At 36.8% G+C, this 24,056-nt stretch overlaps 1 protein-coding gene across 1 annotated transcript in view; it reads left to right on the top strand.

Annotated features, from left to right (window-relative positions):
- The window catches only part of nos1apa (nitric oxide synthase 1 (neuronal) adaptor protein a), a 139,924-nt gene extending 117,389 nt beyond the window's left edge, over positions 1–22,535 (top strand). The window contains exons 11-12 of the mRNA XM_065272582.2: positions 14,786–15,095; positions 18,922–22,535. Coding sequence (XP_065128654.1) covers positions 14,786–15,095; positions 18,922–19,498 — 887 coding nt within the window. The 3' untranslated portion in view covers positions 19,499–22,535. The remainder of the gene's footprint in view (positions 1–14,785; positions 15,096–18,921) is intronic.
- The last annotated feature ends 1,521 nt before the right edge of the window (positions 22,536–24,056 follow it).

Here is a 24,056-nt window from a genome sequence, read left to right as displayed (position 1 = left end):
CGAGAGCACCCTGCGCCTGTTCAATGTGCTGAACAAGCACGGACCTCCTGACTGCTTGGAGGACGAAATTGCTGTTTAGCTTGGTTTTTTTTGCAGCTTAGCAAAACGCAAATGCTTAATGCCGTACTTTAAAGGTTTAAGTCTGTCCACCACTGTTTCCTAAATCTTGAAGAGCAAACTGTCCCGAAGCTCAGAGTAAATGCTTTTGTCTCAACATTAAATTGTAAGGACAACAGATGTCAGGTTCTGCTTGTTGCTGTCTGATCTCTAATGGGACCCTGACACATACAGCAATTTTATGTCTTTAGCTTTTTGCCTGGGTTCATGGATTGCCTTTTCATTGTTTGTTGGTTCCTGCTGCCCATTATTGGTGGGCTGTAGGTGGCTATAACAAGAAATAATCACAAATGGCTTGCAGGTACAAATAAGATGTCATTGTGATTTAAAAAGGAAAGTGCATATTACATGTAGCAGTGGATATAATGCACAAATTATTTTTTCGTCATGATTTTAATTATATATCTGCAAGTGGCCAGAAACAATATATAGAAAGTAGAAATATTGTCATAATACAGTACTTTACATTTCAGTATTTCACAATTTTTTCTCTTTAACCCTATTATTGGGTTAAATTAACCTAGAAAATATCCATAATTGTCACAACCAGGGACTGAAACAACCCAGCATAGGTTCAGTTTTTTACCCATCCATTGGTTGAAATAAGCCAGAATGTTTTAAGTTTACAGCACTACATGAAACAATGGGCTGAACCTCCTGTTGGTTGCCATCACATCACATTCTCACATTAGGGCTGCATAACAACTAAACGCAACTTAACATTTGCAGAATAAACTTTTTTTTACTTTTTATTGTCATATATGTGTGTGTATTGTGTATAATAATTATGTATATACACTCACCTAAAGGATTATTAGGAACACCGTACTAATACTGTGTTGGACCCCCTTTGGCCTTCAGAATTGCCTTTATTCTACGTGGCATTGATTCAACAAGGTGCTAAAAGCATTCTTTAGAAATGTTGGCCCATATTGATAGGATAGCATCTTGCAGTTGATGGAGATTTGTGAGATGCACATCCAGGGCACGAAGCTCCTGTTCCACCACATCCCAAAGATACTCTATTGGGTTGAGATCTGGTGACTTTAGGGGCCATTTTAGTACAGTGAACTAGCTTTGTAACATGGTGCATTATCCTGCTGGAAGTAGCCATCAGAGAATGGGTACATGGAGATCATAAAGGGATGGACATGGTCAGAAACCATGCTCAGGTAGGCTGTGGCATTTAAAAATGCCCAATTGGCACTAAGGGGCCTAAAGTGTGCCAAGAGAACATCCCACACATCATACCACCAGCAGCCTGCACAGTGGTAACAAGATATGATGGATCCATGTTGTCATTCTGTTTACGCCAAATTCTGATTCTACCATCTGAATGTTTCAACAGAAATCGAGACTCATCAGACCAGGGCACTTTTTTTCCAGTCTTCAACGGTCCAATTTTGGTGAGCTCGTGCAAATTGTAGCCTCTTTTTCCTATTTGTGGTTGAGATGAATGGTACCCGGTGGGGTCTTTTGCTGTTGTAGCCCATCCGCCTCAAGGTTGTGCGTGTTGTGGCTTCACAAATGCTTTGCTGCATACCTTGGTTGTAACGAGTGGTTATTTCAGTCAAAGTTGTTCTTCTTTCAGCTTAAATCAGTCGGCCCATTCTCCTCTGACCCCTAGCATCAACAAGGCATTTTTTGGATGTTTTTCCCTTTTCACACCATTCTTTGTAAACCCTAGAAATGGTTGTGCATGAAAATCACAGTAACTTAGCAGATTGTGAAATACTTAGACCAGCCGGTCTGGCACCCACGACCATGCCACGCTCAAAAATGCTTAAATCACCTTTCTTTCCTATTCTGACATTCAGTTTGGAGTTCAGGAGATTGTCTTGACCAGGACCACACCCCTAAAATAATTGAAGCAACTGCCATGTGATTGGTTGATTTGATAATTGCATTAAAGAGAAATTTAACAGGTGTTCCTAATAATCCTTTAGGTGAGTGTATATATAAATACATAGTGTGTATGTGTGTGTGTGTGTATATATATATATATATATATATATATATATATATATATATATATATATATATATATATATATATATATATATATATATATATATATATATATATATTAGGGCTGTCAAATGATTAATCACGATTAATTGCATACAAAATGTATAAATTAAGTAAAAAATGTATATATAATATAAATTATATCAAAATCTAAATAAATATATATATTCATGTAAATACATATGTGCATGTGTTTGTATTTATATATACAAAATAATTACACACAGTGCACACACATATATTATGCAAAAACAAACTATTCTTTGGTACGTGATTTATTGTGATTAATCTTTTGACAGCCCTAATATATATGCGTAATTATTATTTTATTCTGCAAACGGTTAGTTGCGAATACGGTAGTTTTTATGCAGCCCTATTCTCATTATATACAATATTTAATTAAAGCACTTCTTAAGTCATTGCAAATCGCTGTATGTGTGAATGTCCCTTTAAAACTATATAAAGTAGTTGCAAGTAATTGTTTTTAACAGCTAAAGATAAAGTACATCTACAGAAAATGAAAAACAAAGCAACATATTTTATACATTGTCCTGTGATTCTGTATTTATCGCATCGGTTTTGTACAGGGCATGCACGCACTGATGTGCATTCGGATCACCTTTCGTCTGAAGCGTTACAAATGATGAAAATGATCTAGCTTACATTTGTTATCAGCATGTGTGATAGAGCAGACTCTTCATCGAATGACTGGACTGAGGATGCTAAGCTAATTATACCCTAAGGGTACAAGGCATCTAACTAGTCAGATATTTACCAACGAGGACTCCAATTAGTTTGCCATGTCAAGGTTCTTTTAAACCCACACCTTTTTATTCATTCCTTTCACGCACGAAAAGCTTGTCGTGTCTACAATACCTCTGACTACATCACACTTGGACTTTTGTAAACTTTGCTTTCTCGCATTCACTGTTATGTGCTTCTAAAAAGTGATATATTTCTGTGTCCTGTATCTCTCTGATAAACTACTGGCCTCTTTAAACTCTCTCTTCTTATTTTCCCATTTTCCTCACGCTCTCTGTATCTCCTTGTGCGCCCAGGGTCATTTCAAAGCAGACAAGTGCCCGCAATTATACTGGTAATAATAGGGTGGTGAGTAAATCTTCCCACGCAGGACACTGAAAGCACTCTCTGAGTTGGGTTTGTTCTCAAACATTTGTGTTTTCCACCATTTATGCACTGAAACCATTTTTCTTTCCACAAAGAAATGAAGTAAATCTCCCACAGCACTTAAAAAACTTTTTTTTGGTTGTTTCTAATGATGGATTCATGACCAATGTCGTTGTCTTGCAACAGGTCTTGAGGCCAAGGCCTCGCTGTGAGCTTTGTTGCTTTGTTTCTAAATCCCCTTAAGACAAAGTGTGTTGATGTCAGAACACAGTAAATCATTACTTTTTCTTCACCATTTTCAAGGACACAGAACGTTTTTTATTTGTGGTTCTTGCTAAGATTAGCATTACCATGACTACATAAGTATGCAACTCATCTTTTTTTTGTACCATGAGTTATACCTTTTCTCGAAGTGAAAAACTTGAGCCCAGAGTATAGTTTTTTTTATGTGTACACGAATATACATGCACGGTCGATCACACAGCCTTGCAAAACATAGTTAATTTGACTCATACTTATACACAGACTTTCAACGCATGAGCATTACAACAAAATGCAATGCTTTTTCTCCTTTTTCCCAACACGCTTTTCGACACAGCATTCTAAAAAGTTAAATTGGCTGCGCCATATACTGTAAAAAAGATGGACGACGCCTGTTCACTCTCTTCCATTGGTGAAAAGTGAAGCCGCCAAGATCCCGATATGGCGCTGACATCTTGGGTCTTGAGTCTGCATAGTAGTGAGCAGGAAGTAAAGCCGCGAAATCAAGACCACGCCCTCGCTCTCGCAGTATGCGCATATCACACGATACCACAGCTGTCAATCATGACGTGACACCACCGTTTTTATAGCATTAAATAACTAACTAAAAACAAACTTATTTTAAAAACAAACATTTGAATTTACATCAGTGTGATAAAAACTAAAGTAAACGACAGAAACCAGCTTCGGAAAAAAGATAATTGAAGTGCAAAAAAAAAAAAAATGTTGGTCTCAAGTCCCATTGAATAACATGGGGAGGCGGGCTTTATGACCTATACTGGGACCAGTCACTGGGGGTCGATCGAGACGTTTTGGCTTCACTTTTGAGGGCTTGTGCGGCACGCTTGGGCTGCGCCAACAAACTGGCTGAAAAAGGCAGCACTTGCATGTCGCGACCGCCTCGCTCTTAATTTGAGAACACTTGCCACCCATATAGATTCAAAATAATATATTTGCGCACACAAAAGGTGCGTAATGTGACCCTCGCCTATTCTAAAAATTAAATTGGCTGCGGCACTAAAGTGCCTGAAAAAGAGTGTTGCACCACGTGCGCGTCGTGACCATCTCGCTCAAAATTTGAGCGCACTTGTCGTCCGTATACATTTTAAAATAACACATTTGCACACGAAAAGGTGCAAAATGTGAACCGCCCCTTAAGCAACTACCCAAAACAATCAAGCAGCAGTCTGCAACACCCTTGCAACCATATAGCAACTGGCAACCATATAAAATTTTCTTTGACGTCAAATACAACAAATCATAAATTTTTCACTGAAAATCTTAATGCAGGCTTTCAAAGTATGTCATTCGTTTTATGGAAAAATAGGAAAAGTGAGAAAATCATTTGAAGGAGAAAATTAGTTCTGTCATTTTTAAGAGCTTTACAATTTTACTTCTCACCGCTTGCTCACTTTTCACTGTAAGTATTATCAGAGTAAATGGTGGATCTAGGGGACGTCAGTGCTGCTTGACAGGGGACGCTCATGATTGATCAATGATAGTTGCCACTTAAATTGCTAAAATCAAGGCGCTCGTGAGTGACCCAAAACATCTGTAGTAGCCAGCATTGATCTCTTAAGTATACACTTGTTTAGTTGTGTGCTTGTGTATATGTAAATACACAATTACTGATTGACTTCACTTTATGAGAAAGAAAACAGAAAAAAAACGAAATTGCTTCAGAAAACAGAAATTAGCACTAAACACGCGTAGAACAAGCACAGAGAACGGCACGTGACCGCTGTGAATTTTAAGGATACTCTAAAGCGTCGCTGTCTCATCTCTGCTCACACAGGGAAACAGGCGGCTGTCGAACGGCTTTTGCCTGCAGCGTAATTGAAATTGCATAAGAATATCACATCTCATTTTAGTACAGCTGCCACTTCTGAAAAAGCTGTTGGAAGCTGAATTAAAAGCTTATTCTCAAGCCCACCCGCTTGCTCTGGAAATATATCCTTTTGAGTACAACCCTTTGAGCAAAAGTCTTTCTCTTGAAGTTTTCAAGGCACTCTGTGATTTTGAAGTGTTTGAATGCATCTTTAGTAGAAGTTGTGAAGTTGTACAAAACCAGACATTAATAATGAAATATGAGAAGAATGGTGAATTGTGAAGTCAATGGCACTCTGTATTACTACAAAATTTTAATTAATACAGAGGCAAAATAAAAAATGTATCATTTTTGTAGACTAAGATGGCAGTGTTTTTCAACAATTAACTTGAATATATGTATATAACCATACTTTGCCTTATTTTAAAATTATATTAAAGCTGGTTTACACTGTTGCTGGTGAAAGAGTAAACATAACTGTAATTGGATTACCTTGATCCATCACTCTTTGTTTTCTTTTTTCTCCTTTTTAAAAGTAATAGGAACACATTAATTGATTTTTCCTTTATACGTTGGTGCGAACGGAAATGCAAAAGTTATTTTTGATGCGTTCTCCCATTAACCTCTATTAAAAGTATACTTCGGTGATCCGAACCAGGAAATGTGAAAAGGGTCCGTTCAATTCAAAAGTCAAATATAGTTCCATCAATTCAAGCTCCTTTATGTCCCAGAAGGGCTTCACACCATGAAATTGAAAACGCAAAAAAACATGAATTAATTAGACACGTTTTGCAGAAATGCTGTTATGCACGGTTGAACTTGTCAGGTTCCAATGAATTCTTCAAAGACACATGAATGGAGAAAAGTAAACGTAAAGGCAGATGCATTGCCAGCGTGTTCCTGTTTGATATTAATGTTGAGGAGTCTTTGATTAAAAATTTATGCAAAGTTGGGCAAAAATTAGGCCATTGTCTCCTGTTGAGTTGAGCAATTTTCAGTTGGTTGAAGTCAGATTTTTCTTTTTAATGGCAGTATGATGTTATACTCACACCATTTATTTTTGTTGTCACAGTTGTCTCTTTAATTGCTCAGTATAGTTCTACAGTGTAGCCTTGACGTCATAGGCTATGCGTTGGGACTTCTGTGTAGTTTGTGTTGACGTGCGTGGGTTTTTTTTTTGTTTTTTTTTTCTCCCCTGGTTATGCACTAAGGGGGCGTGCACACCAAAGCTTTAACGCTGCGGCCGGTGTATGTTTTCAATTATTTCCAATGGAAGTGCAACGTTTTTCAAATGTTTTTTTCCACGCTGAAAGCCGGCGCTCAGTGATCTTTCCGTGATCAGCACTGAGAGTTAAAAAAGTATCCAACTTTGGGTGAAAAGCTCAGCTCGTCAATGTCAGTTCTCACACAGCCGTCCAATCACAATGAAGGCAGGGCGGGACAAATATCACTACAACCAACTTTCGCATCATGCAACGACTGATAAACAAAGCAGAAGTATCACAGCAACCAAAGCACTCAGCTGAAGAAAGCTGGCAGTCGGCTGAAATAAAGCTGCCAGTCGCCATCCGCTGGGCGTTTTCAGACGCCTAAAAAAGCTTTGGTGTGTCCCGCCCCTAAATCTCGAGTACTTCATAGGCTAGGAAGAGCCAGCAGCACTCTTCAAGAGATATAAATGTTTCAGATAAGCCTTACGCTTATCAGTTCATTAGGAAACATTGTATTAGAAGACGGATGAAGCCTTACGATGAACTGTGATTGATAGCAGGAAGTCACTCCACTATAAAGTCAGACTAAATTTCATTAAATGTATCACCACTGTGTGTCTTCATTTTCCATTCCCCCAGCCCTCGTGTTTAAAAGATTAATGTCAGAAAGAGGATTCATATGAAATATTGATATTTGACCTATCTTACACTGACCTGAACATCTGCTAGGTCAACCGAATTGGAGATAATGGGTAAAGATTTTTTTACCTATTTATTATTTATTATCCGGTTTGTTAAAATATTCCACATATGGTACTTTCTCAGCTGTGGGTGCAAATATTTGCTTTAATAATGATTTGATTTGTTTTAATCTAATGCATCTTTAAATCTAAATTTATAATTCATAGTTTAATCATAAATAAAGAGGACCAACCGATAACATAGCTGCTAAAAGTATATTAAAAATCTGGATTTAGTGCTTTTAAAATCTGAAAATAGGTCAAGAACATGATTTAAATAATGAATGAGCACATAATACATTTGATATTACCACATTCGATGATTGAACACTGTAATCATTGCATTTTCATTACAGTGCATGGGTTGTTTTACACCCCTACTATTGGCCCAAATTAACATGACTTTTTTAAGATTCAATTATTATATTCATGACACTTTAAAACATTAAAAACTCACATTATCCAATAGATTATTCCTCGAGCATTCCCATTATGAATTTTCCTCATGAAAATGCAAACTGCATTCATTCCTCACAGCATCTGCAGCACATTCATTGCTTATTTAATCTTTAACCTTTCTTCCTCCATTGAAATAAGTAATATATTGGTAATGACTATTCAACATGACTAAACTCGCCCCTATGAACTGTAGTTGAATAGTCATGCTATAGGTGACTTTAGATTAATTCACAAGTTTAAACTAATAAAGATCTGCAAGTTGCTTTGAGCTATTCTTGAAATAGAGCTGCTATAACATTGTCCCTTACACTTTATTCTGTTATTGGTTTTAACATGATAAATTGTTTAATCTGCCCGACCCGTGTTGTCTGGGAATTAGAGTCATCTATAAAGATATAAACCCAGATACGTGTTTAAGGTGTTAAATTGAAAAAGTATAGCACATTCACCACTAAAAGAACTGTATGAAGCTGTTATATTAATTGACCTGTAAACAGAGTAGCCTGCTTGTTTTGATATCGTCAGGAGAGCTGGATAAAAGGATATCATGTGGTGTTCAGCATCAATGCACTTATTTCCCCTGTGCAATTTAAAGCTACCCATTGTGTTTTTATCGCTGTGGACTTGTTTATCCACATAAATATCTTCTCTCTCTTGTATTTGTCGACTAGGTGTCTATAGCTGATGCACACGTTGTAAGTTTTTTTTACCAATCTTTTTTGTTGTTTGTCAAGATAGTAATCCTGATATTTCAATGATTCAATATCTCAATTATTTATCAGAAACACAACATTTTTTTAAACGCTTCACATATGTGACCCTGCCTGTGAAAACCCAGCTTAAGTCATTGATTTGTGATTTACTCCTATTTTCTTTCTACATAATGTAAAGAACAAGCTGTGTAAATATAACCTTGATGTCTTTAGTATTGACTAAGTAAGATCATGTCAAAGATGGAAATCATAGTGAAATGAATGAGTGAAATCAACCTCCTAATCTTAAAATTAGATTGAGATTTTCTTCCAACAATCTTACTACCCATAAAAAGTTTAATTGTGTGTGTTCTCCTTGTGCTGGCTGGACACCATTTGATCCAGTGGGTCTCTGTCTGCTGGGAGACATCAGGATCAAGCAGAAGCTCATAAACCGGCCCAGAATAGCACCGTGTCAGATACCCTGCTTACGTTTGCTACTGTGATGAAGGCTTAGTGAGGTATTTTAAACTTCTGCCTGAAGCTACATGTCTGATAATACCCAGGGATCAGAATTAATGATCAGTGCTTTCGGCTAAAATTGGGACTTGATTTGATATGCATGTCTCTTATGGATCTTCATTTGCAAAACTTGCAAAAGGATCTGATTTGGTTTTAACTTAGTCTGACCAAGAATTAAATAATAGACAAAAATAGTAAAACATTTTTACTAAAAAAAGTAAAAAAAAAATGTAATTGAATCTAGGATTTGGAGAATCGAGACACCCCTAGTTTATATGTCATCTCCACTTAACATTTTAAAGAAAACACCAAAGGAATTAGACAAAACTGTGTATAAATTGCCATTAAGGGCCCTATCTTGCAGCCAGCACAATTGACTTTGTCAATGACGCATGTATCATTCGTATTTTGCATGGGCGCACAACGGGTTTTTCCCTCCACAGACGCACGTCGGCAAACTAGGGAATGAACTTGCGCTCCATGGGCGGTTCAGCGCAAAAAGGAGGCGTGTTCCGGCGCAAACCATCCCTGGTGCTATTTTGCAGTTTCAAAAAACAATTGCGCCACTGACCAGAAAAAAAAAGTTTAAAGTCAGTGGCGCGTTGTTCATTATGCTATTTTAAGGGCGCATGCTTGACCATAATGTATAGCGTGCACAACGCGCATACACTTTGCTTATCTAATCTACACAGATGCAACAGTTATTTTTGCAAATCATAAATTGTTACAATAAAAAATATTAACACATGAGATAAGGGGAATCATAGTGGTGAGCATTGTGGTGATAGTTTTTATTTATTGTGTGGCTGCGTTAAAAAATTCCCATGCAAATAACGATTAAAATATTTTCATAAGTTTGTTGTGTGGCTGTATTACGTTTATTTTATGTAAATAATAATTAAAATGTTTTCATAAGAAACCTTAATGTATATGAACTTGATTTGTAAGAGTACTTTGGGGTTGGACCTTGCTTGGGTTTCTTGGGTCCGATTTAAAAGCCCCCAAACCCTTTCAGCGGTGAGGGTGGACGCAGCGATGTCCTCTGCTGGGGTCAGGTCCTGAGGCAGATCCACCTCCCGTTACACGGCGTGCCCGATTTATGCTGGCAAGCTTGGGATTCCCCCGTCTCCTGACATCATTGTACTTGGCGCAACAATGGGGATGCCAGCTGATGAGACTGTGGCTATTTCCTCTCACGCCTGTTTAACCTACGCTGATTTGGGTGGGTTTCTCCTATCCCCATACAAAACAACTTCTCTGTCTTTGACTGCTCTTACAAGAACGTCGGTCTCCTAGGCTGTGAACCGCTCCTGGCGTGCGCCTGGTAAATCTGTCATAATAATAGCAACCCGCCATTGAACTTGCGCCCTTGCGTTTAAAGGGAATTTTGGATAGCGTTCTGATTGGTTTATTTGACGTTACGCCCAAACCACACCTATGAATAATGAACCTACTTCAGACCAACCCCTTATTTATTTGCGCCCGGCGCAAGAGTTATTTCTCACGCCGGGAAAATAGCAACAGCGCCCAAGATCCGCCCACAAACTCACTTGCGCTTTGCGCTTCGTACTTGCGTTTCAGATCGTTAAAATAGGGCCCTAAATGTGCAAAATTATTATGCTTTTAAATATTTGCTTGTTTACCGCCTGTGTTTCGGCTAAAACTTGTTTCAATGGTGGTATGCTTTAAATCGAAAGTGCTTTTCAGTTTTGAGTGTAAAGTGCTTCAGAAAGTGGGTGGTCTGTGGAAGTACATCTTGAGACTACTCACACATGTGAATCTGGGTGTTGAAGAACGGTTTATGAGTTATTGAATAAAGCAGTTGGTTACAATTATGCATTTGCCGGATGCTTTAATCCAAAGCATCCCCTGGGAAGCAAACCCATGACCTTGATGTTGTTAGCGCCACACTTTACCAGTTGAGCTACTTTCCAGGCGGGGGAGCATCAGTGATCTTTAATAATAAATAGGCTACAGTATGATGGTCGTATTGACATACTATTGCAAATCAATACTGTATGTGCAATGTTCCAATACAACTAACAGCTTTCTTCCCTCTCGTTTTTCTCTAAAGCGTTGGCTATAACATTGTGTTGTGCTTGATTAAGGTATCTAGTAGTAATAATTCAGTCTGATGACGCATGTGTTGAAGATCAATCGTGTGAATGCGTAACGCTTTTCTTGTTTCCCAGCGGTGTGCCTGGAGAAGAAAAGCATACCAGTCACAATTGGTAAATTGTGGGAGGGTTTGATTACCATGACAACAAGATGCTGTTTTTGGCATACAGATTTGCCTCATTCATCTGTTTCCTATAGCATGCTGAGCCAAGAGATTGTCAACATTGTAATAACTTCCCTTTGTCAAATGTTTGTGCTAAAAAGCCTCTGGTCTTGTTTAAGGCACGGAAAACTATGTTTGTCATCATTAAAAACTTGTTAGAAACTAATGAATTTTTTTCTTTTGTGAGGGAGTGTTATACTGAAACTGTCTTGGTTTAACTATACATCAATTGGCCTTTGAGTACCCTAAATTGACATTTTATTAGATGCAGACTTATATACAGGTTTGTAAACAACTTTGACCAAGCAAATCAAAGTTATTTTGTCCTGTTGTGTTGTGCAGTTGACTTCTTTTCCACTTTCTGTATCACACTTTGGTTATCTAATGAAAGGTACGTGTTCGGTTTTCTACATTATTAGTGTTGTGATGCTAAAATAAGGTGTATTTAACAATTTAAGTTATAGTTTAATCTCCTAAGAGATTTGGTTTGGCTTGCATTTTAGATTTTTTCCAGCTATTTGGGGTTAGGAAGAACCAATAAATATAATAACCAAATATTTTTCTTTTAACATGACCCCAGAATGTAGTGGGACACTGGTACCCTCGCTAAGAAGCCTATTAATTATTTTCCATAGACTTCTGGATTATCCCAAAAAATTATTCCTGTGTCTAAAAAAAGTTTGACACTTACAGTGTCCACATTTTGTCCAACAATATAATCTTCACAGATGAACACAACTTTACAGTAATTTATTTTGAAGTGTAAATTAGTTTTTAAATATTTTAGTAAACGCATTTAGACTTAATATATATATATATATATATATATATATATATATATATATATATATATATATATATAAAAGTCGTGTTAATCTGTGAAGATAACTGTAACTTGTTGGACAAAATGTGTAAATATCATAAACTTTTGTTAAACACACAGCTTATTTTTTGCAATAATCCAGAAGTCAATGGGAAAAAAATAATGGGCTTTTTGGCGAGAGAACCAGTGTCCCGCTAACTTTTGGGGGCTACAAAAATACATCATCCCTGCGGTACTCTGGGGGCCAGAGTTTCACATCTTGCCTACAATGCGTTTGTTTGTTTTAGTCCTAGAAAAGAGATTTAAGTTGGAAACGATAACTCGCGTCATCATTTACCTTGGGATTTGCACCTTTTGCATATCGTTAACATGTATTAATACATAGGGCCCTATCTTAACAATCTAAGCACATTGTCTAAAGCACACAGCACAACTAAATGGGCGTGTCCGAATCCACTTTTGCTAATTTAACGATGAGAAAAATGGTTTGTGCGCCGAGCGCATGGTGGAATAAGGTTAGTCCTATTTTTTTAATGAGTAATGGGAGTATTTTGGGCGTAACGTGCAATAAACCAATGAGAGTCTCAGCTCTCATCCCCTTTAAAAGCCAGTTCCGCTTTTGGGTTGTAGTATATATGCATATATGTGTATTTGATTGAAAGTATACCAGATGGTAAGCTCGCATAGTGGGCTAATTGTCTAATTGTGTTGCAAATGTGTATATATTGTGTATGTAAATATGTATGTACTGTACCTAACTATGCAGGCGACAGTATACCTTATCTTGCTTTATATATATGCATACAGAAATATGGAGGATTTTTGTTTCTTCTTGTAAAATTATCTGTACTTTATTGTTTCTCCAATAAAAAAAAAAAAAAAAAAAAAAGCCAGTTCCGCTGGCGCTATGTCTAATCCCTATTTAGATGACAGACTTTGTAAACTGAAAACTAAGCGGAGGAAGAAGATCCCCAGTTTAAGATTAATGTGAAATAATTGTGTTGTTTTTCACTTGTATTGAAATTATTTTTTATTAAAACCTTTGAAACCCATTTTCTTTTAGTCATGGAAGTAAAAATAGGAGGCTTTTAATTGCTGTAAATGTATGGCTATCCAATATCATCAAAAATAATGAATAAGTATTTAAGAAAAGGTTTGTACTCTAAAAATACTTTATAGTAACAAACAGGAGATAAAGAGTTTACAAACGGCTCTCCGCACGTTTCAGGAGTTGGACAGCATCATTACTTTTTTTTTAAGCATTACTTAAAAATGTTTCTCATTTCACCATATCCACAAGTACAGAGTCATCATATACAATAAATCCGTGAGGTAGCATTTAAAAAAAAACATTTAAAAACAGACGCATTTGTTTAAAGCAAAGCATTTATTTACTTAACAGGCTGCAGGTGAAGCAGCTCTTTGTGCCTTCTAACGTCTCATAATTAGTCCTCATTTATGTCCAAGAGATTCAATAATCATCTTTTACATTCAATCCTTTAATCTTTCATATTTAAAAGCGTTTTTGTGCTGCTACGCATTCACGTATGTGATAAGCAAACCCGCGTTGTCGTCCCGTTTATAGGCACATATTACTAATGCGCTCTTTAAATAACAAAAAACATATTGCGCCTTTTAAACTTTAGACTTTAGAGCAGGTTTTTGTTGGTCAACGGCGTAGTCTATTTTAGTTGCCTCAAAATAGCAACGCACCAACAATGCGCCTGAACACACCTCCTTTGGGCGCAAAAGGGGGCGCAAATGCATTTGCTATTTAAACAACGTTGCGCTAAACATGAAAATGATAATTGCGCTGCACTGCGCCGGGTGTAAGATAGAGCCAATACTTTCACACCAAATGAAATGTAAAATTGTGAATCGGATGATAGTTGCTCTTTAAAGATATCAGTGTTATATTTTCATAGGATGTTCTTTACATTATGTAGAATGATTTTATATCAATTAAATGATGACTTTAACTTGGTTTTCACAGTCAAGGTCACATAGGTCTGATTGATGATGAGTCAGATCTTTATAATAAATGGTTGATTTGGATTATTGGTCTGAATGATTACTTCACCAACAGCTATTGTATGGCTTCAGGAGACACACGTTTGTGATCTATCATCGTTTTTTAATGGTTTTGAAGCTTGAAAACTTTGTTGTATTTGCTTCGGTTGTTTTATTTTGTGTTGTACATGGATAAAGAAAGTCACACAGATTTGGAGTGTTTTTTTATTTTGGCTGAATGTTCCTTTTAGGTACTGTATGTGTGTTAATGTATACAATAAAACATGCTTTCTTTGTCACTTGAACGCTACCCATGAAATAATGGTTTTGAGGTAAGAATCGTGACTTAAGGAATGCTTGTTTATGTCATTGTGATTTTTTCCTTTTTGTCTGCATGTGTTCATCATTCGCTCTATAAAATGCTTGCTTTACATTGCACAAAAATGTTATGCATATCAGAAACTTTTAAACTTGATTGTAATAGGATTGAGTTAAGTGAATCAGTAATGTTTTGCAGTCATGTTCAAACGCTACTGAAGACTTCTAAAGTGTATTGCATGTATCTGAGACTACAGTATAAAATATAAGACAATGTGCTATTGCATTCGTTGCCTTTACAGATGCTTTTTCATTAAGTATGAATATTTGATTTTAAAATGTTAAGTTTTACTTTGACTCTTTTTTTTAGTGGACCAAAGCATGTTTGAGAACTCGAACACCTCAGAACAGCTGAAGCAGAACTCTCGTCCAACGGGCAGCGCTGTCAGTCCAACAGCCTCCACAGACACATCTGCCCTGGCGGGGTCAAAGACAGGGGGCAGCCAGCATCTAAAAAACGCCCTCAACTTAGGCAAAGCTGTGGGGGCAAAGGTCAACGATCTGCTGCGCCGAAAAGATCCAAACAGCCTCGGAGACATCGGAGTCACTGAAGTCAATAAAAATGTGGAGGCAATGTGGTCCAGTCTGGCCACGATGGGGAACAGTACAGCAGGAAGCAGGTAAAGATTTCACCTTGACTCAAACACACAGCTGCATATTGGGATATATTGGTCACAGTTACCTTTAAGCATGGCCCGGCATGAAATTTTGGCGGTATGATAACCTTAAGCAAAATTACCACGGTATTGCCATTGCAACACTAAAATGTGTTATTTTAAAATGTCTGCGTATGCAACTTTTCAACTCGACACAAAACATTTTATTTTTAAGCAACATACAACATGTATGTTAGGTAAAAATAAAGCTTTTATATTGTAATATTCTTTTAAAAAATGATGTAAACATCAAATCAATGAAACCTTGACTCTTTAAAACCTTGGTACATTGAAACCTCTAACTGGCCCATGCCTAGTCTCATTGCATTCTTAAAATTGTAGTAAATTTGTCAATTAGTAGTTAGGTTGGTTAAGAGCCATACGATAAGTGTTTCCATGAACACACACGTTAGAGTAAGGTATTCCTCATCAATGTCTTTATTTTGGGCATTATAATCAGACTTGTTTATATCATATAAAATGATAATTATCAATATATGTACTACTTTAGGACTAAAGGTAAAGTCAGGTAAATGTGTATAGATCTATTCGTTCAGTCCCCTGAGAGCCCATTTATACTAGCCAGTCATATTTCAACATGGCAGTTCATATCATCCCTCTCAGCAGTCAATGTGAAGACAAGAAAAATGTCTTTGAACTCTGTTATTGTGCGTGAAAGCCATGAGTTACCGCTGAGATTTGATTGACATCTCTTTGAGAGCAAAAGAAACCCTTTCTGACAGCACAACAACCATGCACACCAACTCCAATCATTATTAGAAGCCTTGAAGGGTGTGTGTGTGCGCGTGCGTGAGAGAGAGCGCGCGTCCATGTGCAAAGGGGTGGGCGATATACCAGTAGGTACATTAAACTGGTAAAAATGTCTCAGCTGGTAAAGATTTTGGACTACCGTCTATATCGAGATAACGCGCTCATGTCAACTTGCTTTGCGCATGGTGACAAAAAAATCTTCACAAACTTTTAGAACCACCAACATGTGATTTTTAACCCGCTGAAGCACAAACAACATGTATCCGCTGCTTATTGACCTCGTGAGCATTTTTGTTGCTTTATTGGCCTTTAATACACACGTATGATTAAAAATGCCCATCTTTGCAAGTAGCCTTTGTCCAAGTGTCATTGAAGACTTCAGACATGTTTACCTAATATTAATTCTGTCAGTCATTAACACATTCCCTGCCAGCCTTTGTTAAAAAGTTGCCCGCCAGCATTTTTTTTTTTTTTCACAATAGTTTCACAAAATGCCTTCCACATGTTCATCTATAAATATAAAAACTAGGGCTGTCAAAAGATTAATTGCGACTAATCACATACAGAATTAAAGTTTGTTTTTGCATAATATATGTGTGTGTGTACTATGTGTATATATTATGTATATATAAATACACACATACATCTATGAATTTAAGAAAAATGTTATTTAGGTATTTTTTATTTATAATATAAAATATATTAAAATATATATAAATACATGTAAATGTTTCTTAAATACAAACATTAACGTGTGTGTATTTATGTATATATAAAATAATAACACAGTGCACACACATCAATTATGCAAAAAAAATATATGTATGCGATTAATCCTTTGACACCCCTAATATAAACATGAAAGGACAGACCCTCTGCTTTTAAACAAACAAATAAACAAACAAAACGGGGAAAAAGTTTCATCCTATATTTATTTGTTCTTTTTTATAACCTTGAGTTTCTTCAAAAATACAAAATCTTGAGCAAAAAACTGAAATAATTCATTTTTGTAAAGGACTTTTTAGAGATCACATTCAGAGCAAAACATACACAGACAATGTTGTAGAATTAGTTGATGCTTCATTTATTTATAAATTGGGTAAGAGCCCCCCCCCCAATATCATTTCATGATATAAAAGTATTTTTCCCACCCCTACGTCAAGCAAACTTGTGTCAAAGATTTTGTTGAACGTGTCAAAAATCCTGACAGTTGCCAATTGTGTACATATATGCCACATAACATCTTTAATTTATTATTTTATGGATATAAGGCCAAGTGGTGCTTGCTACATCATGTATAGACGGTTTTATCGGACGCACGTGCGCTAAGGCGATACACGTCTGGATCCGAACTTTACTTCTGGTTTCGTTTTTTTAATGGTCTGACTAGTTGCTAATCTGATCTCTTGAACAAATGTCTCGTCGAAAATAACAAATGTTTTGGTTTCCTAGGTATTCTATGTGTTGTTGTTTTTTCTTGTTATATAAATAAACTACGTTTAAAGAACTTTGTTGTTATTTACTATTAGCGGAGTTTACCGGAAGTTACGTGCGGACCACGACAGCCGCTTGTTTATGTTGTTACTGTTGAAACAGTCTATACGTGACTTATTCTCACTCATACTTAAAATCAGGGGTTTGAATACACCCCTACCATTATGTATTAATCTTCAGCACACAACTCTGTATTTTGTGTGATGCAGACATAAATGATACTTGAGCAATAAGGTACAGCTGCACTACACTATGAATATAGTGAATTGCACAGCAGCTATCTCTCTTTCTCCACATGGCCATTAAAGTGTAAGAAGTAAACTAACCTAGCAGCACTTTTCTTTATGGCTCTCATCAATATTCATATCTTCAGTGGACCGAGTGCAAATTCCACCGCCATAAAATAATAAATGAAGTGCATTTACAATAGCTCAGCTCCTTATCATCTCAAGTAAGGCTATTATCATTAGACATATATGTGACATTCTTAGGGGAATTCTGTAGTTATGATGTCGACCTTACGGTTCACTTTATTCTAATTTCTTCATTACGTTTTCAGCATTACTCAATGATTTAGGGGATGGGGGCGTGTACACCAAGTCTTTACACTTGCGGCCATCATATGTTTTCAATTGTTTCCAATGGAAGTGCCACATTTTTAAGAAATGCCAGCAGCTGTCTGGTTTTGTCTTTTGTCGTTGTTGAAAAACTTAGCTTATCAATAGCTGAATTTCCATTACCCTTCAAATTGCGCAAAATTGACATTGCGAATTGTAAAAACAGCAAATGGAAACAGGGCCAACGGAAATGTACGTGCTTCCATTGGCCTAATTTTCAATTAGCAATGTCATTTTGCGCAATTCAAAGGGTAATAGAAACGCAGCTACGGTGACTTTTACTCAGCCTTTCAATCACAGTGGAGAAGGGGCACGACAAATACAACAACCACCAATCACGCATTGTACAACAACTGATAAACCAATCAGAAGTATCACAGAAACCAAAGTGCTTTCAGTCCACGCCCACAGTCGGCCAAAGTCCAACCCCACAGCCGGCGTATGTCTGGCGTGTTCAGACCTGTTTAAACGCTTTGGTGTACACGCCCCATAGTGACATCATTGCATTTAACTATTCCTTAGTTGAAAATACCATCAAAGTGTTTGAAAAAGTGGCAGACTATGAATTATACACCTGACACCTTTGCCTTACAATTCTCCAACAAAATTGATCTTATAATTTTAACAATAAGCCAGTTGTGCTGCTTTCGTCCTCAACATGGTTTGTTCCAAGTTAATCAGTTTATATTTAAACAGATTCATTTAAATACAGTGCACACTTTAAAAAAATCACAAGAATGATGGTAGACTTGTAAAATATATATGTAAAATATATATATATATATACATTTTTTATATATATATATTTAATCCACTATGTCTTGATCACGTTTTGCTTTGATCTAAACTTTTTCACATCTGTGTCATAGCTGTAATAAAACTCATCAGAAACGTTTGCTTTCATACAGTCACATCTCTCTGGATACTTTCCCTCGGCTTGATCCCCCACCTCCCACCGGTAAAAAGCGCCTCCCACGTGCCCTCAAGACCACCCAAGACATGATGATATCTTCTGACCCTGTGGTAGCCTCTCCAGAGTCCTCCTTTGTCTCCTCACCTGACAAGACTCCCCTCATCTCCAAAGATAAAGCACAGCTTAAGTCTGACCTGCGCCCCGATGAGTCCGGCCCAGAGAAACCTTCAGAGCCCAGCGACAGCCAGATGGAAAAGAAACCCGGTTTAGAGCTAAATAATGAGCCTGCGGCGGCTGTGTTGAAGGATGACTTAAGAGAAAAAATTGCTGAAGGTGAAGATCAGTCACAGCTATCGCTCTCAGTTCCAGATCTAATTCATAAAGACAATCTGGACTCGAAACAGAAACTGGCCAGTTCGGAAACTAGAATGGCTTCCACCCCGTGTCCGGGAAAAGGGGGCTGTCGAATCAGCGTCAGTGAGGGGGAACTGATGGGGAACGGCGCAGTGGAGTACCGTACCCTCAGTTTGGAAAATGAAGAATCCCATCCTGATCTGCTCTCATTTGAATAATTTCCTTGCTGATATAAACAACTAAACCAGGCTATAGTGGACTGCTCGTTTAAGCTGGTCTATTTGGTCCCCTAGCCTTTTAAAGCTGGTTGATGCTTTTTGATCAACTGGTCTCCCAGCCTCACCAGCTTAAAGCATTCAAACCTCTTACTCAAAGCTCCACTTTTAAAGCGAATCATCTGGGTGGTTTAAAACCATGGTTGGGTAAAATAGGGACAAGCATTGGGTTAAGTTAATGTAGATCATGTTCATTTTTTTTAACCAACCATGGGTTGAAACAACCCTAGTGCAGGAATATGGTCACAGAATATTTTGCAATTTTTTCCGTGTCCGTACCACGGACTTTCTTTTTCGTGTCATTTTCACATATTGGTTACTCAATTGTTTTTCCTATTTTTAAACCATTGTCGCGTGGGTATGGGGTTAGATTTGGGGATGTCACTTTAAATGAACAGTATGTAAGAAATGTATATCAATTAATCATCAAATGGCCCTGATATGTCACTAGACATTAATAAATCATTTTCATTTCAAATACTTATATCACTGACAGCAGTGGTCTGGCCAGGATATTGCCATTTAAAAAGTGGAGTTGCAGCCCTCAACTGATGTTTATGTTGTCATGTTGTGTATTGGCCACCAGTTGGGTGATTGCAGTACCAGTTTTAGCCACAAGTTTTGTTATTGCAATACCAGTTTGGGCCACAATCCTACATACTGTTCCTTTAACTCTTATACTATTTTTTCCTGTCACCTGACGTTAGGGTTAGAGTTGGATTTGGATGTCATTTTATGTAACAGAAAATCGTTCTAACCCCAAACCCACACAAAAATGGTAAGAAAATAGGAAAAACAATTGAGTAACCAATAGACCCTTTTACTGTTTGTACACAATGATGACGTGGCAGCGTATGCGCGCGCATTTAGGCAACGGAAGTATCGTAAGAATCAACAGTGAAGCAACACAAACAGTAAGTTATTTTTAAAAAATTGACTTTATCAACATTTTCAACACAGCTACCAGATCCGTGTACTATAGTGGAGTGGATAAAAGACGTTAGCAGATGGCCAAAAATAAAGTTGCCAGATACATATATACGTATATTAGTATATTATATTAGTGCAACCAAACGCAACAACGGGACATTTTGATGTTGAGAAACCGTTTTAATAAACTTTCTGAGTTGCTACCACGTTAGAACCAATGGGGAATAACACCACTTCCGTTGCCCAAATGCGCGCGCAGGCTATTTGATCACGTGAGCTGTAAAAGGGTCTATACGTGAAACTGACACGGAAAACGTGGAAACGTGACAATAACACACGGATAAATGAGCAAAATATTTCGTGACTATAACATGGAAATTTGTGAGAACAGGTTTATTTCAACGCTTTCAAAATTATTTGAATCTGTCTTTTTTTATCTTGCTTTACCTTTTGTACATTTCTTATGTTTTTTTTCTTTATAGAAAAATACCACTGATTATACTTTGTATAAAATTATACATATAATGAAATCACTATTTTTTTAATCATAGTATCATAATCACTTTAATGCATTGTACTTTATATTGTGGACCTTTAGTAAAAAAAAAACACGAAAATTCAATTAACAGAAACCAAAGTCAATACTATACTATAATACCTCCAAAGCTGTCTTTGCCGTTTAAAAAGTAAACAGCATTTCCCATCTTAAATATTTTCGGGGTTTTTTCAAAGACGACATTATAGGTTATAGTTTACTACGTGCTAGTACTGTTTTATGACCACATCACTGACCTTAAATTCAAAATTGTGCTAAGACGTCATAGTAACCTCCAGTATGACCAAGTGCACAATGACCTCGGATCAGTAAGCTTTATGCACCTAAGGGTCTAGCAGTCTGGACTGCTTCCTTATTGCATCGACTGAGAAATTCCTCCTGTACGGAGACACATTTCACAGTGACCTCTAGATAACAGAGAAAATATGGCATCCTACCATGGTCGTGGTGATATTGTCAAGGTGATGATGGCTCGAGGAATGGCAGTAATGAGTTTCGGTCAACGTGAAGGTATGCAGAAGGATTCGAAATTCCCTGGAATGCCATAACTCAACACTAATCTCTCTTCTTGTTTATGTAGACAGCCTGACTCCCATGACATTCACTCTTTATCCCTGACTGTGTATTCTCTAGGGAGAATTCGGGTCCACTGCAAACAATGCAGCTATTTACACTTCCATTATTTATAGAAGTACAGTATATTGCCATACTACATGTACAGATGTACTGTACTGAGATGTTGATCGTAACAACACTGCAAATCCTACAAGGCTGCGATCGAGTAGCTACTATGCATTATGTCAGTTATGTAATATTGCGTGTGAACGATTATTTAAGGTATTGAGTAGGTTTATGTGAACTAACGCATTGGCATCATAGCATTAACTAATACCCAGGTGCTTTTTGAATGTCTTATAGTTTTGGTTACACTATGGTATGTTTTTTATGTAATTATGCATAAAGGTTTGTTCCTGTATGGGATAATATGAACACTAAATCCAGAGTGGGGCGAAGCATTGTGCTTATATTTCTGCAGATGGCAAGTTAATGAATTGATATGGACCAATGATGCTGTGCTACTGCATTATAAGATATGAAGTCAAAGTATTTTATTGAATCTTTTATGTGAAAACAGATTGTTTAAAAAAAGATTTATGTTTTAGTGTTTAGTTTATTCTTTTGCAGGGTTGAAAAGATTCTTGATGGGAAATTAAGAAATGTTCTTTGAAATTTCTATGTGATGTTTTATGCATTTTAATATGCATTTTATGTGTTCAGTGGTCCCATCATTTTTAGGATTTTATGAAGGAGAAAAATCTGAATGTTGAAGGAAAATGTATGTATATGAAGGTTTTATGAGCGCACTGAATGTATTTAGGGATATCAAATGATCGAGCTGGCTATATTACAGTGGATTTCATTATGCAAACTGTCTGTTTGTGGCACAGTCTGGGGCTTCGGTGCCTGTATTTTTTAATAAATGGTTTTATGCAACTTCTGTTTATTTTCTTTCGAGGCAGTTTTATTGAACTTAATTTACAAGGTCAGTGCCTTCGTAAAGACATAACGGAAAAAAAATATTCAGTGAATCTCACTGAAACTGCAGGCGTTTGTGCTGACAGCAGTTGTTTTTCTTTTTGAGTATTGCATTAAATTATTTTAATTCACCGTGAAATTACTTTTACACTTTAGTTTACAGACTAATTTATATAAAATAAGATTAATAATAATTTGGAGTACAAAAGGTTTTGTCTTTTTTCTTTAGTGACTCCAATATATTGTTCCTGCATTATAGGCTTTACAGTGTGTCTTACACTTTACTTTACATTTAACACCTAAACTGGTGCCGTTCCCGTGTACATACATGAGTTTACTTCAATATTTTGCATGTGAATTCTAATAATTACAAGCTATATATCATTGGAAAGGACTAGGACTCTAAATTACATATTTCAACAGTGTTTTATAAAAAATATGTAGAGAGAGTAATTGAGTCTTTAATGAAAAGAGTTTGCCTTAAAGGGGACATATCATGAAAATCTGAGTTTTTCCATGTTTAAGTGCTATAATTGTGTCCCCAATGCTTCTATCAACCTAGAAAATGTGAAAAAAGATCAACCCAGTAACTTAGTTTTAGTAAACCCATCTATGCAAGCATGTTAAAAAATGGGTCATTGAAATTTGGCTCCCTTGTGATGTCAGAAGGGGATAATACCGCCCCTTAATCTGTACCTTCCAACCGCAGCACTGCCATTTAGAAGAGAGATCAGCTTATTTGCATTTTAAAGGACACACTCATAAACGGCACATTTTTGCTCACACCTACAAAGTGGCAATTTTAACATAAAATAATCTATATGGGATTTTGAGCTAAAACTTCACATAGGTACTCCGGGGACACCAAAGATTTATTTTACATCTTAAAAAAGTCATGTCAAATTAAGACCCTTCTGCACACGCTTTTAAAGGGTTTAGGATAAAAGAGACACTCATGTTTGCCAGATACTCGCATAATCTCATGGGTAATAACACTGTAAAAATCCGTAGAAATTACAATGGTATTGCAGCTGGGTTGCCGGTACCGTAGATTTAAATTTGTTATTTACTGGCAAGAGTTTGTTCAAAGTTAAATACATTTTATATATTAATAAGTCTTTATCTTTACAGAAAAAAACTATACAATAACAGCCTCATGCAAAGCATTCTGGGAACCAGGGGCCGTATTCACAAAGAATTTTAAGGCTAAAAGTAGCTCCTAACTGGCGAATTTAGGAGCAACTCCTAAAAATAATGGGCGTGTCACTCCTAAATTTAGGACTCCTAATTTTTTTCACTAAGAGTAATTCACAAAGCATTTTAGCCCTAAAAGTAGCACCTAAGTCTGGGACAGCTTAAAAGAAGTCGAGAGGACTCCTAACTCACTAAGACCTATTCACAAAGGATCTTAAAATGTCTTAGGTGCTGATCCTCCTTAACATGGACAGTTTCACCAACTCAAAAGCATTGCACATACTT

The sequence above is a fragment of the Paramisgurnus dabryanus genome, chromosome 7 (assembly GCF_030506205.2).
Source record: "Paramisgurnus dabryanus chromosome 7, PD_genome_1.1, whole genome shotgun sequence".
Taxonomy (NCBI): Eukaryota; Metazoa; Chordata; class Actinopteri; order Cypriniformes; family Cobitidae; genus Paramisgurnus; species Paramisgurnus dabryanus.
This window is presented reverse-complemented; position numbering and strand designations above follow the sequence as displayed.